The 13880-nt window shown below is 30.5% G+C and overlaps 1 protein-coding gene across 1 annotated transcript; it reads right to left on the bottom strand.

Annotated features, from left to right (window-relative positions):
- Positions 1–19: 19 nt before the first annotated feature.
- Positions 20–5025, bottom strand: LOC106451923 (phospholipase A-2-activating protein). The gene is made up of 21 exons (XM_013893909.3): positions 4840–5025; positions 4263–4594; positions 3857–4029; positions 3717–3777; positions 3473–3612; positions 3198–3387; positions 3026–3087; positions 2836–2924; positions 2651–2723; positions 2511–2570; positions 2280–2426; positions 2148–2186; positions 2003–2040; positions 1835–1921; positions 1547–1712; positions 1250–1327; positions 1012–1148; positions 683–759; positions 507–576; positions 332–397; positions 20–257 (listed from the first exon to the last, which is right to left on the bottom strand). Exons 1-21 carry the CDS (start codon positions 4900–4902, stop codon positions 123–125), a joined length of 2283 nt encoding a protein of 760 aa, XP_013749363.1. The 5' UTR covers positions 4903–5025; the 3' UTR covers positions 20–122.
- Between the last annotated feature and the right edge of the window lie 8855 nt (positions 5026–13880).

Below are 13880 nucleotides of genomic sequence, written 5' to 3' on the forward strand. Positions count from 1 at the left end.
CAGATTTTTTTCTCAGGCCTAAAAAAAAATGATGCTCTGCTAGAAAATATAGCTGTGTTTTCAAGTAATAAAAGAGAATACAAATCATGTCCTAATCTCGGGCGCCTTCACAAGTCTCTCATTTAAGGTTGGCGAATTACAAAATCGATATCAGTACCAACTTCCACAATCTTAGCTTCCTTAGATGCCTTTGCTGATTTCGCAATGCTCTCCACCTCAAAATCTATTGCTATCTTCTTCACCAAGCCTTCAAGCATCTGTCAGGTTAAAGAAAAATTGTGTAACCAGCAGCAAGCATATATACATATTGTCCATAAAAGGAAGAACTAACCAGCGAGCCGATTGCTACCAAACTCCGGAACTTGGAATCAACATCTGCAGCGTCCTCTTCTGCAATCTGTTTAAGAGATCAATGTTTTTTAGGACAAATATTGATAATACAATACATTGGTTCTCAGATTTTACTACAACAGGTGAGGTTCAGTTCAGACCAAATTTAATTTTACCTGCAATGCTGCTGAAAGGACTTGAGCTTGGCCTTCTTGATCCTTCTTTTCTATTAATAACACTGCATAACTGCAAAGCAAAACAAAAATATATAGAAGGTCATGGGGTCTGATAAAAACTCAACAATGTTGTATCATAGATTAAAGAGCAAGAGTAATATAAGAGAGTATCTTACTTGAGAAGCAGCGTTGAATATGCCAACTGCAGATTCTTATTTGGGGATGAATAACAGTTTGAGAAGGCATCAAGAATCTGCATCAATGGACATCACACATTAAAGGCTGAGTACCCGAGAAACCACTGTTTCAAATCATCATAATAAAACACACAAACACAAATCTTAGGCACTATAGTAAAATACAATTATAAACTTCATTCCTGTTCCCAGACGCAGCTCAAAGCCTCAAACATTGGTACTCGACAAGGATACCAGTAGCTGGTTCATGGAGATAATCACAGATTCTCTAATTGCGATATAAAACCAAAGAAAAAAACAGTACTTACTTGACTATGATGCCTTTGTAGCCAGTAATGAAATGAAGGATTCTTAAATAGATTAACAAGGACACGAACAGTTGTTAGAAGATTTGCAGGAAGAGCCGAATCTTCTGTGACTTTCTTTATAAGATCCAGAAGCAGATCTAGTTGAGTTTAATTTACAGAGAGATACAAGTTAGTGAAGAACATTAGCTGATACTATAATTCATGTTGGGAAACCATTAGCTTCACGTGAGATGATTACCATTGTTGCCTTCCACATGCTTGATAAGTAGACTTGCTCCATGAGGATGCAAAACGAGCATCCTGACTAAATCGGTAGCTGCATATTCAAAAACATACGCATAAGCGCTATATCCGACAATTAACACGAGAAAACATTGGCTACCTAAATTGCTTTATGGACTGTAAGAAAACAATAATACTTATCAAAGAAACCAAAACATATCTCATTTTAGATTGTTGTATAAGCATACAAGAAAATCAACTGATTCAGCTATATTACTACTACCTAAATGGCTTAAACAGTCTGAAGACCTACCAGGAAACATCATCGCAGGTGGCCATGCTTGTAACACTTTCAAGATCAAAGAAATATCCATGTCAGCAAAACTGGTAGCATGGTAATGTGATGTGTCCTTGAGTATTTTCACCATTGCGCCTACTCTGGATACTTCAACTTCTGTCAGGGACTTGTCAGTATGTACCTTCATGAGATGGAAAAATAGTATCAGAAACATAAACTACCAGCACTAGAAAATTGTAAAATAACCATTGAATAATTCTTGGTGCAACTGTGCTCGTGTGGCAGAAGTTACTGAGAGCTTACTGGATCAGATCGTAGAGTATTGTTGAACTCTGTCATCTTTTTCAGGATCCCATCATATTGAGCAACATCGAAAACTAGTACACCTCTCTGGACAAAGCAATGTCAGAAACAGTGAATCAGTATCTAAAAATACAAAACAGGAATAAAGAAAGAAGAAAACTAGCATACTTTTGGAATGTGCTTGTATAAGGGTTTTGCCGTAGTTGCTGCAACAGAAAAGAGTCAAAGTGCATGGGTCAAAAGCAAAATTTTCACAAGAATCTGAAATCCTTGAAAGTACTTTGTGAGAATAGCCCAGATAATATATTCATACCAGCTGTATGAGATGACTGCCCAGGCACATAAGCATTTGCTGTTACACAAAGACAGGCAGAACAAACAAATGACATTAAAACCTGAAAACAAAATCTCAGACTAAATAGTTATAAAACATGAGAAATTTTACCGCCCGTGAAGGGATCACGGAAAGATGGATTAAAATTGAAGTCCTTCTGCCCAGAGTTCTGTAATATAAATTCAACAATCTGCTGCCGATATGCGAGGGGAAGATTCTCTTTTAGAAGCCATTTGTCAGCTGCATCATACGGATTGTCTGCCAAACAAGAAACCACTTTAGGTATAAATAAACTGAAGCATTTGCTTGTAGTTGCACTTGGAAGCAACACAGTTCAGGTACCTGATCGATTGTAAGGAAGCTTTCGGATAGGTTCCCCATCACCAATGTCAACATCGAAAACTATAAGAAAAATAAAAAACCGCCTAAGACTTTTGGTCACTTCGATTTTAAATAAAGTCATAATAGGTTTGTAATCTAACCAAAATCATACTGAACTCCATCGTGGAGAGGACGGTCAGCCACACCCTCTGGCCCATCAACAACCTCACCAATCTGGAAAAAGTTAATAATAAAGCAGCATTCAAGTGAATAGCAAAAATGACATGTAGCCAACAAACTAGAAAGATTAAGAAAAAAGATATAAAAGCTCAATATGTTGACATACTTTGTCCCATCTCTGATCCTTCATATTCCATACATAAGCAACACCGTTGTCTCCCTCCCTTACGACTTTTGTCTGGCCATCACTGGTACCTGATAGAATACATCAAATAGTAAGAATGACCATAGCCAGATAGTATCAGTTACAACTTTCGACAGGATTTATAATACAAAATTTGGATACTAAGTGGCACCTGGTAAAGTCAGAGAATCAAGCCCCGGCAGCTCGTCAAGTTTCATTCCCCCAACCTTTTTCCTGAGATTAGGAACATATGACACAACATCATTAAAAATCATGAAACTGCCACGGGAAAAAAATGAAAGAAAAAAAAACTCTATGGACACAGGATTTAATGATCAGATCACCTGCTCAGTTTATACTGAGAAAGTTGAGAATCAAAGGCATCAATCTCCATTTGATCTGCAATCATGCCATCACGTACTGTCCAGACACGAGCCACTCCATCTGAACATGCAGTCACAATGTCTCCGTTCTCCAGGAACTTGGCATCCCAAACACAGCCTGGGTGTTCCAGACTCTGAACGCATACTCCATCTGTACCAAACAAAAGCAACAAGTAAGAACAACACCTCAAGCTATAAGAAACATGACTTCAAATTAAAAGGAAAAACACCATTACCTTTCCATATTTTGGCATGGCGATCTTCACTCCCACTAACAATAAGGCCAGATGCATGAGCATCAACCGAGTAAACAATGGAGGTGTGCCCAACCATCTCCAAAAGAACTTCGCCACTTAGAGCCCAGAGCCTGATTGAGCTGTTTATATAAAAAAAAATCCGATAAGGAACAGATGGATGAGCCTGATTTACTGGGAAAATGGCATGGAACAAGCAAGAGGTTGTACGAAGCAAATAACTTACCCATCATGTGATGCTGAAAGAAATCCTAAATCAGGCATCACGGCTAATCCTCTAACAGTGTCTACATTGCAAAACAAAAGGTCATTATATTAGCACTTCACAAGATAAGATATCTTTACTGCAGCTTCTCATATCTTTACCTGCATGCCCAGCAAAAGTTCGTAGACTTGTGTTTCCCTTCCAGAGTTTGAGAGTGGTATCACTTGAACCAGAAACGAGCTCACCAGACGGCAATCTCAACACTGCCTGAATAGGCGACTGGTGCGCCTCCCAAGATTCAACAAGCTGGCCGTTTCTCCATCGTTTCAGAGTTCTTCAGAACAAGGGGAAAAACAAATGAGAACTTAAGTTATACTAGACAATACTAGTAGACATTATTCCAATACATTTACCCTTGTATAACAAGCTAGTAAGGCACATCAAGACAAAAACAGACACAGTTAACACTACTAAACACCTAGAACTAGCTAGAACTAGGCTTTAGAATAAAATAATATAAACAGCAAAGGAAAGCCACAGGCTAATAATATACACTGACTGACTTACTGATCAACAGAAGATGAAACAATGTCGTCGTTGTCAAGAGTAACACCAGTGACTTGCATCTTATGACCCTTCAATGCCTGAACAATCTCTCCATTAGTCAAGTTCCAAACGAAAACGGAAGTATCCATGCTCCCAGAGACGAGCCTTCCTTCAGGATACTCCTCGTTGGGAGAGATCCATGCAAGCGGTCCAACGAAGCTCGTATGACCCAGAAGAATCTTGGAAGGTGAATACTTTCGCTTATTATCAGAATCAAGTGACCATATCCTAATGGTTCTGTCTCTTGACGAGGTAGCTATATGCTCGTAAGTGCACACACATATTCCACGGACCTGAGAGAATCAAATTACAATTAGGTCAATTACAGTATCGAGCATCTAATCAGAAACCTAAGGCTCGCTCTAATTATCAAATCCACACATGAAATTGAAATTGAGGCAATGCAAAATCACATTCAAGTGGAATCACGGAGCTGGATCAAGCTAACAGACTCTAAAGTTACAAGGGACGGAGTTTCGAAATCTCGAAGGAGAATCGTGAACAAGGAAGGAGGAAAAACGAGAGAGAGAGATCGTACATCGTCATCGTGGCCACGGAGCTCGCACCTGAGCTTGTATTCGTTGAAATCGATATCCATCATCACTGAGAACGAATGACCCAAAGCGACTCAAAAGTGACTTGACTTGCGGGAGGAGGAGGAGGAGGAGGAGAGGGATCTTCCGATCAAAAATATTGTAAAAAGGTCGTATTCTTGACTACAGTACCTTACATGGTTTATATACACAGCTAATGTATTAGGATATCATTTATCAACATAATGGTAATATTATCCTTACAGAATAATGGGAAACTACATTTTGATCGTGTTTAGAAAACACAAATTTATTTTTGAAATTAAATAAATTCTTCTTATATAATTTCTATATAAGATAATGTATATAGTTTTGGGTACATTTATCCGGATGACTTGAACCGTATCAAACTGAAGAAAAAAATCAAAATTAAGCTAAATTTCTTAAATAACAGAGCATATCATATATTTTTGGAACCAAAAAATAAAAGATTAAATGAGTACTTAAATTTTTAAAATACAAATTATATACCTATTAAACATAACTAAACCATTAAAAATTATACTATTAATGGAACTATATGTGGTAGTGACCACATCATGTTAAACATGTTTGGATAATATGTCATATATTCATGGAGATTTATTGTTAGAGTAATTATATAATAGATTATGGAAGATTAATAAATGAGTTTATTTAAATTATGTAAAGTATTTATATAGTTAGAGAAATATAAGGTAAAACCAAATAAATAGTTAAGTATAATGAAATGGTCTAACAACTTTGTTTAAGTAGATTTTTTAGGATTCTTTCCATTTTAATAGTATAGACTAGATTTTTAATCCTTGCTAAGCGTGGATTTAAAGAAGTTAGTGTTTTTGAATGGTTATGCTTCTTATTTTTGGTCTACTATACCTACCATATATGAGTCTTGTTTTTCTTGAGGTTTACTGAATTCTAAATCATCTATTTCTAATGTTTAATTTCTCAACAAAAACAAAATTGAAGGTTTGTATAAACTTTCCTCCAGATTATTATTATTGTCTATTTACTCATTTAAACTCACAAAATACATGATTCAAGTGTATAGATTCATCTTTTTTTCTTAATAATGTAAATAGTGCGAGTTTCAAATATCGTTCTAATTAGACCAGTAATCAAGATTGAGTTCACAGTTGCATCATTTTCTCTTAGTAATGTAAAAAGTGTGAGCTTCAAATTTTTTTGGTCAACTATGGCCAAGAAAGTATGAATTAACACATGTCCCACACGAGCAAAGAAATTAAATATAAATAAAAATGTTTTTAGGAAACACTATTGCTAAAACATTTTGTTAAAAGAATGTCTTATCTTAATTAAAAAAATATGCAGATTTGGAACCAAGTTTCAAAGAATATATAGAGAGAATATTCTAATAAATTATTATTTGTCAACCAAAAATATTTTCAATTTTTTGATTTTTGAATACATTGTTAAGATTTAGTAAAAATAATTTCTTGTTACTAAATATATTATTGACATCCTATTTTAAAAATGATTTGGATTGATGTATATATATTTATTTGGATAAAGTTAGTGTAAATATATCTATATTATTAAAAAAGAAGTACCCATTAAAAATATCCCTTAGTTTTTAAATTTATTATTACACTTCCATACCCTGAGCATTAAATTGAATTTCCTATTTTAATGCTTGTTTTTTTCAGTTAGATTAATGTGTTTTTCTTAAATAAATCTGAGTTAAATGTAATTAAATCAATTTTAAAATACACCCATATTAACAAACTATTGAAACAAATATTAAAAATAACCTAAACTATGAAAAACAATTTAAAAGCTAGCTTCCACGCTTTTGGTCTTATAATATGTATTCATTATCATATATAAACAAAATTAATGCTTATTACTATAACTTACCAATAAAGTATTATGCATATATATTAGACGTGATTCATTTATGTTATAAACTTCCTTATTATAAACTTTTTGGAATATTATCATCAATTTTTTTTAATAAAAAAGGAATATTCCAGGAATATCAGCTTCATATTTGAATATAAAATTAACTTTATTCTCATGATTTTAATTAAAATAGGCGGGTCAATTTATATCCTGTCCAATTGGGTTTTTAGAATAGTTGTAACTCTTTTTTAGTTTGACCCAAACGCATAATAAACTAATAATACATTTCCATCATACAATTAAATATGAAAGAAATGTCAATATAAATTTGATCCAACATAGTATATTAATATATATATATATATATATATATATATATATTTACATCCAATTTTTTTTGTATAGTTACATAACTGTTCCAACTCACATTTAATAAATATATATATAACACGATACAATAACAAAATATATGATATACATAAATTGTTACATACACATGTGCGGTCGCACGGGTCAATCTCTAGTATTAATTAATAGATGACATTTCACATCATAAACAAAGATCTAGAACGTATGAAATATTTAATAAAAATATCAATTTTTTACATTATAAACAAAGCCCATGATTGTTTGCATATGAGCGTTGGTCATATTTATTTTGATTAGAAGTATATAAGATAGTTTATTTCTCATAAAAGCTAACTTGCAATTGTAGTTTATACATAATGGTTGTTTTTGTTTATCATGAGAATGTCCACAAGTAATCTAAACAATTAAAACCATGTTTAAAAGGATTTTGGTTAGTATAGGTTTAGTCCCATCATGAAAAATGGTTAGACCATACTTTGTTAATAAAGAGTATAAGAGTCTTTTGTCTCTTAATGAATAATGTATTTTTGAAAATGTCTCTTTATTGAAGGTAAACATGAATAATGATATCAACAATGTGGTAAACATGAAAATTCTCCCATGGTTTGAAGTGTTTATTTATCTCTTTAAAAGTGAGGGTGAATGTGGTTAATGTGAACATGAAAATAGTGTTAGGAATGTGGTAGTTTAAGCAATTTTTAAAATTATTTATTAAAACTAATGAATCAACCTAAAATCATCAAAAATATGACAAATAAGCTTCTAAAAATAAATAAAAACATGCAAATAAGAAAAATAATATGATAAATAAGCAAATAACCTAAAATCATGGAGAACATGACTAGGAAGCTAATTCATTTCTCAAATAATAGTATAGAAATGAATTCTAACTCTTCCTTTGAAGTTAGAGATTGAAGATCCTTAATACCCAATTCAGATAATGAAACATCAAACTGAAGACGGCCAAGTACTTTGATAAGAATGTTTATAAGTTGATTTTTGGTTCTGATATAACGCATTCAAATAAGATTATCATAAATTGCATCACATACATGTTAGTCGTCTAGATCCTAAACATAACCCTTAAACTAAATTAACTAACTAAACACTTCATAAAATCAAATTAAACTTAAAAAGTGTTTACTATACACAGAAATAATCACATGTAGATAAAAGTTTAATTTTTCAAAAAAACATTTAAGCTTTCCAAAATCTAACCCTAAGAATACATACAATACTACAACATATGTTGTCAAACCCTAAACCAAAGAATATCTGATTCACTACTTTCACTCATCTATGTTGAAAACAATTCAATTTTATTATATGTTAATTTATATCACTTAAATATATTTGGTTCTTTCGTGAAAAACTGGATTGGACGCAATATAACTGTTTCTTGACTATCACAATAAAATGGGACATGTGTACTAACAGAAATACTAAAGTATATGTGTACTAACAGAAGCGAAAGAAACCACGTGATCTCGCAAGTAGCTACGACCCTAGCTCGATATTCAGCTTATGTGGAAGAGTGAGATATTGTGTCTTTCTTTCTAGTTTTATAGGAAATCGAAGATCCACTTAGCATAACTGCAAACAAGTTTAGCAAACGACGAGTGATGAGACATGAGGACCAGTCCGCGAAAAAATACACGGAGAACTCCAAGTTATCAGTTGTGAGTAGAAAATATTTTGTCCTAGTGATCTTTTGAGGAAATAGATGACGCATAATGCGGCTTCCCAATGCACGTCACAAACAGGAATTAAGATAAAATATGAATGGAGTAGCATAGCTCCAGTCACGAGATCGAAAGATATACTAACTTCTCGACTAGTCGATGATACTTATCTGGCTCACAAAATAAAGATCCATCGTCCGTATTTACGCGGTGATTCTTATTAAATAACAGTACTGACAAAAATGATATTTTCGCTCGAAAGAACAAGAAAAGAAAGAACAGTAGCTATCTTCAGGTTCTCTTTTGAAACGATTTCTTTGTGGTTTTCTATTCTCTCTAATAAAGAAGAGTTGCATAATTACTCACTGCGTTTTCGGTGTTAACCACTTCATAATTCAATTAGTTGTTCTTATCTCTGGCATGGAATTGGTGGCTAGGATCGACGACAAAACAGTCAATATGTTTGAGTCGAATCCAAATTCAAGTGGTAAGGAATTTATCCTAATTTCTTTGTTCTGGAAACAATTTCCAGGGAAACCATCATTGATAGAGTGTGCAATAACAAATATTAAGAGAACAATTTTTTTATGGCAATGTTTTTCGAATTGTTAAAAATTGGCAAGTCCGAACTTTATTCATTTTGAGAGAATCATTATATTGGATTCTTAATCGATAAATAAATATATATATATATATATATATATATATCTAAATTGGAGTTTGGGCCAATGTTATACAACAAAGAAAGTTGCAAAGGAAGGTTTGGAAGTTGATCGACTGTTTGATTGCTGAATGTAATCGCATCGAAAAGATAGAATTGTTATTCTATTATCGAAGAGGTTTGGAAGAAAAAAATTTCAAATTTTATTTCATGTGTTATATTGTATTTTCTTTATTTTAAATGTTCATTTTGTTTCATTTTTATTATCTTATTTGTAATGTTATATTTTATATAAATAAAATAATTGTTGTAAAATAAGAACATTAGCTTATGGGCTTTAAAACTGGCACAATTAGAAAATTAGTCTGTTTTCTTTTGAATATGTTTAAAATCTATATTAATAAAATGAACTATTTGAGGCTCCATGAAGTGTCTATATGGAATTATTACATTATAATAAAAAATAAAGAATAATTAAATATACAATAGAAGAAACATAAATATTACATTAAACATCTATCGTAATAATATCATTTGATATAAAAGCAAGAAAACTAGAATAAATAAATATGCAATATAAGAAACGGAAATACTATATTAAACACCTATTACATTTTTAAGTAAATATACAATATAAAAAATGAAAATACTACATTTAACATCTATTTGAAAAAAGTGTAGTTTTACATATTTATTATTTCCAAATATTTTGTACGTAGAGACTGCTTATCTCACTCTCAAGCACATCGCTATAAATGTCTCTGCAATGGGACAAGACTCATCGTGGCTCATATGGCAGAACGAGCTATCGAAAGTGAAATAGTCACAGGTACACATGTTGGTAAAAGAGTCTCACTCCCAAGAGTCGTTTTATCTCCAATAGTCTCAGACCACCCATTCATACTTAAGAGAAGACAATTTCCAATAAGAGTATGCTATGCAATGACCATAAATAAAATAAAAATAAAAAACACATAAAAATGCAAAAAAAAAAAAAACATACCCATCATTCAATCTTGCGGTTATAGCGTTTTCAAGTGCAAAGGAAATATAGACCAATGACTGCATTTTGAATAAAAATATATGGTTTCCAAACCAGTAAGATGGAGAGACTGGCAAGAGAAAAATTATGGGAATATTACTATGCACATAATTTTTTTTAGTCCTTTCAGCTCATCACACAAATGAGCAAGAATCATTCTTTCCTAAGAACAAAAAGGAAATGAAAACATAACGAGTTGCAACCTTTTTGGAATAATGGTAAGTAGTATTGAACAATAACTAAGAAACCAATTCCAGTCCCAAATCCCTACCCGAACGCAAGCAACAGTAAAACACAACCAAATATATCATAAACAACTACAACACAAGGAGTCAGGGACACAACCAAATCTATCATAAACAAAAACCAGCTATAAATACAGCCGCGATTAATATTACAAGTTAAAGAGTATACCATATTGATCTTCAAGATGTACACAGAGCATGATCTCAAAAGCAACAAGCAGTGGTGTTGCCATGACAGATTGAAAAGGAGCCCACTGCCACAAACCCGGAATTTAAAATTTACAAACAACATGATGCTAACAAAGAGCAAAGGTGATAACCACAAAAGATGTCATAGATGTAGCATGCAGCGAAATCTACCACGAGAAATCACAGGACGAAACAGCCACAAGGGTGTACATATAAATCTGCAAAAAACAGAGCTTAAGGATGATAAGGGCTTCTACTTTAGACATCGTTAAACACACAAGGATATATTTTTTATAGTTTGTACCCAAACTAAAACTTAGTCAAAACTCAATATCAGAGAAACCCATCAACTGATTCAGATAATTATCCCAACTTTGACTATACAAAGAAGTCAAGGCAGAAAATTATGAAAAAAGAAAGAAAGAAACTGACCACCATGATTGAGAAAGAACACGATCAAGCTAGAGAGTGAGAAGAAGGGTGAAGGAGAAGAGCAAACTATGCGCTGAAACCGCTAGAAACGACTTCCAAACTCTTCTCCAAATCACTACTCTTCCATGCACCAATATTTTTTTTACCCCTAAGTCTCTAAATCAATCAGAGATATCTTTTTGACGTAGCTCCAATTCGAAATCTGATTGTGTGAAATCAGAGGTTTTTTGCGGAAAATTTCAAGAGGCAAACATATAAGAGAAGAGAAAATGATTTGTTCTTGGAGAAAAAAAAACGTTTTTCGAGTCGACAGAGGATGAGTTTCCACAACAAAAGCAGATGATGACAAGCTTAGTTTACGATAATATCCTTTTACTTTTTGCGTGTGACTGTGTATTAAAGTGAAGGGCAATTTTGAAAATTTAACATTAGATCTCTAGATTAGACTACAACTATTAGTTAGATGTTTCTTTAGTAAAAATAGTCGAAGTGACATATCGTTAGACGCTAAATTAGAACAAACTTAAAAAAAATTATATTTTATCATTTGTAATTTGATCTGTAAAATAACTAGATTATGTTTAGCTAAGTTTATGATTTGTAAAATAAATAGACAAATTTGACGTGATAAAAATGTAAAAATTAATTTAACTTTTAGCTAGAAATGGAAACACTTTAAATATATTTAAATTATTTTATATTTGTGTACCAGTCCGTAGGACGGGTTTAACCTTAGTTCATGTCAAAAAGTTTAAGTTTAATGCCTTTTTGTTGCTTTGACTATAAATGAAATTTCCGTATTTGTTAAGATTATCATTTTTGGACAAAATTTACTAACAACATTTTGCTAAAATATTAAGGAAAATTTCTTAAAAATACCCAATTAAAATTTTGATTAGCTTCTTAATACCCACTTTTTTGTTATCCAGTATAATAACCAAACTAATTATTTTGCTCCTTTTAATACATTTACTTTGAATACTATGTTCATTCTAATACTTAAACTATGTTTTTAATCAAAAATATTAGTAAGTTTCATATTAAAAAAATTCAAAATTTTAAACTAAATCTTAAAATATCTAATTTTATTTTTAAGTTTTGGAATAAAAATATCTAAATTTTGGATAATTTTTAACAATTATGATATAAGTATTAGTTTTAATTCCAAACTTAGTTTTTTTCTTAAATATTTTACTAAATTTTTTATTTTATTCAGAATTCATTTTTATAAATTTTAAAAATTTATCCAAAATTTAGTTAATTTTGTTCTTGAAACTTAAAAGAAAATTTGAACTTTTCAAAGATTTGTTTATGAATTGTAGAGATTTTAAAAGTTTTTTTAGAAAATTAGTGTTTATTGTTAAAATGAAAATAGTTACTGTATTAAAATGATAATAATTTTAAAATTAAGTGTATTAAACTGAGCAAAATGATTATTTCCAGTATTAAGCCGGATAGCAAAAAAAGTTTGGCTATCTTTTTTTTTTTGTCATCAGTTTGGCTATCAGAAAGCTTATTAAAATTCAGTTGAGGTATTTATATGATTTTTTTCTCAAAATATTAATATATATATTTATATGTTTTCAATGGGATGATTTTTATTATATAGCAAAAACTAAAAAGCTTATAATTTAATACTTCTTTTTTAGTTATAACTAGGTGTTCTGTCCGCACATGCGGACATAGTGTTCTTATAGATATTTATTTTTTTATAACTATTAAATCAAAACCAACATAATAAATTATTAATTATATGTTTTTAAAAAGATAAAACATTAAACTTTGTATTTTATAGTAAAAAATATTATTTCAGATAAAAAAACAAACATATTTAAGAATTATCTTATGTTTTAAATATATATTTTATTTTTGAGAATTTTATTATATTTACTTATAGTCAATTATCAAATATAACATATAAATAAAATATTATTAAAATATATTCATTATTTTTTTATCAAAAAATATATATATGTTTATTGTTGTGTTAAATTTTCAAAACATTCACATATATTTTAGAAAATATATTTATTTGATTAACATTTAATTATAAATTGTTTTATATCTAACAATAAATTTTATAATAAAATATTATTTTCAGATAACAACAGAATATATCTAAGAATTATCTTATGTTTTAAAACATATTTTTATTTTTGAAAATTTTATTATATTTATTTATAGTCAATTAGCTAATATAAATATAATAGTATTAATATAAATTTGTTTTTAATTATTTATATTCTAGATAATTCTTATTACTATTAATTTTAATCACTTATTTAATTAGATATATTTAAAATTCGTTTTTATTTTCGACTAATTTATATCATTTATTCATTAAGGGTATAAATAATTTATTATTAATTTTAATCATTTTTTAATCAGATTGATTTGAAATTTGTTTTTATCTTTTGACTAATTTATATAATTATTCATTAATGGTATAAACGATATTAACCACTCTAACTTTTAATGTGAGAGCTTGATTCCAAATTTTTACTTTGCAAATAATAGTATAGAT

This window comes from Brassica napus, chromosome A5, assembly GCF_020379485.1.
Source record: "Brassica napus cultivar Da-Ae chromosome A5, Da-Ae, whole genome shotgun sequence".
NCBI classification, from domain to species: domain Eukaryota; kingdom Viridiplantae; phylum Streptophyta; class Magnoliopsida; order Brassicales; family Brassicaceae; genus Brassica; species Brassica napus.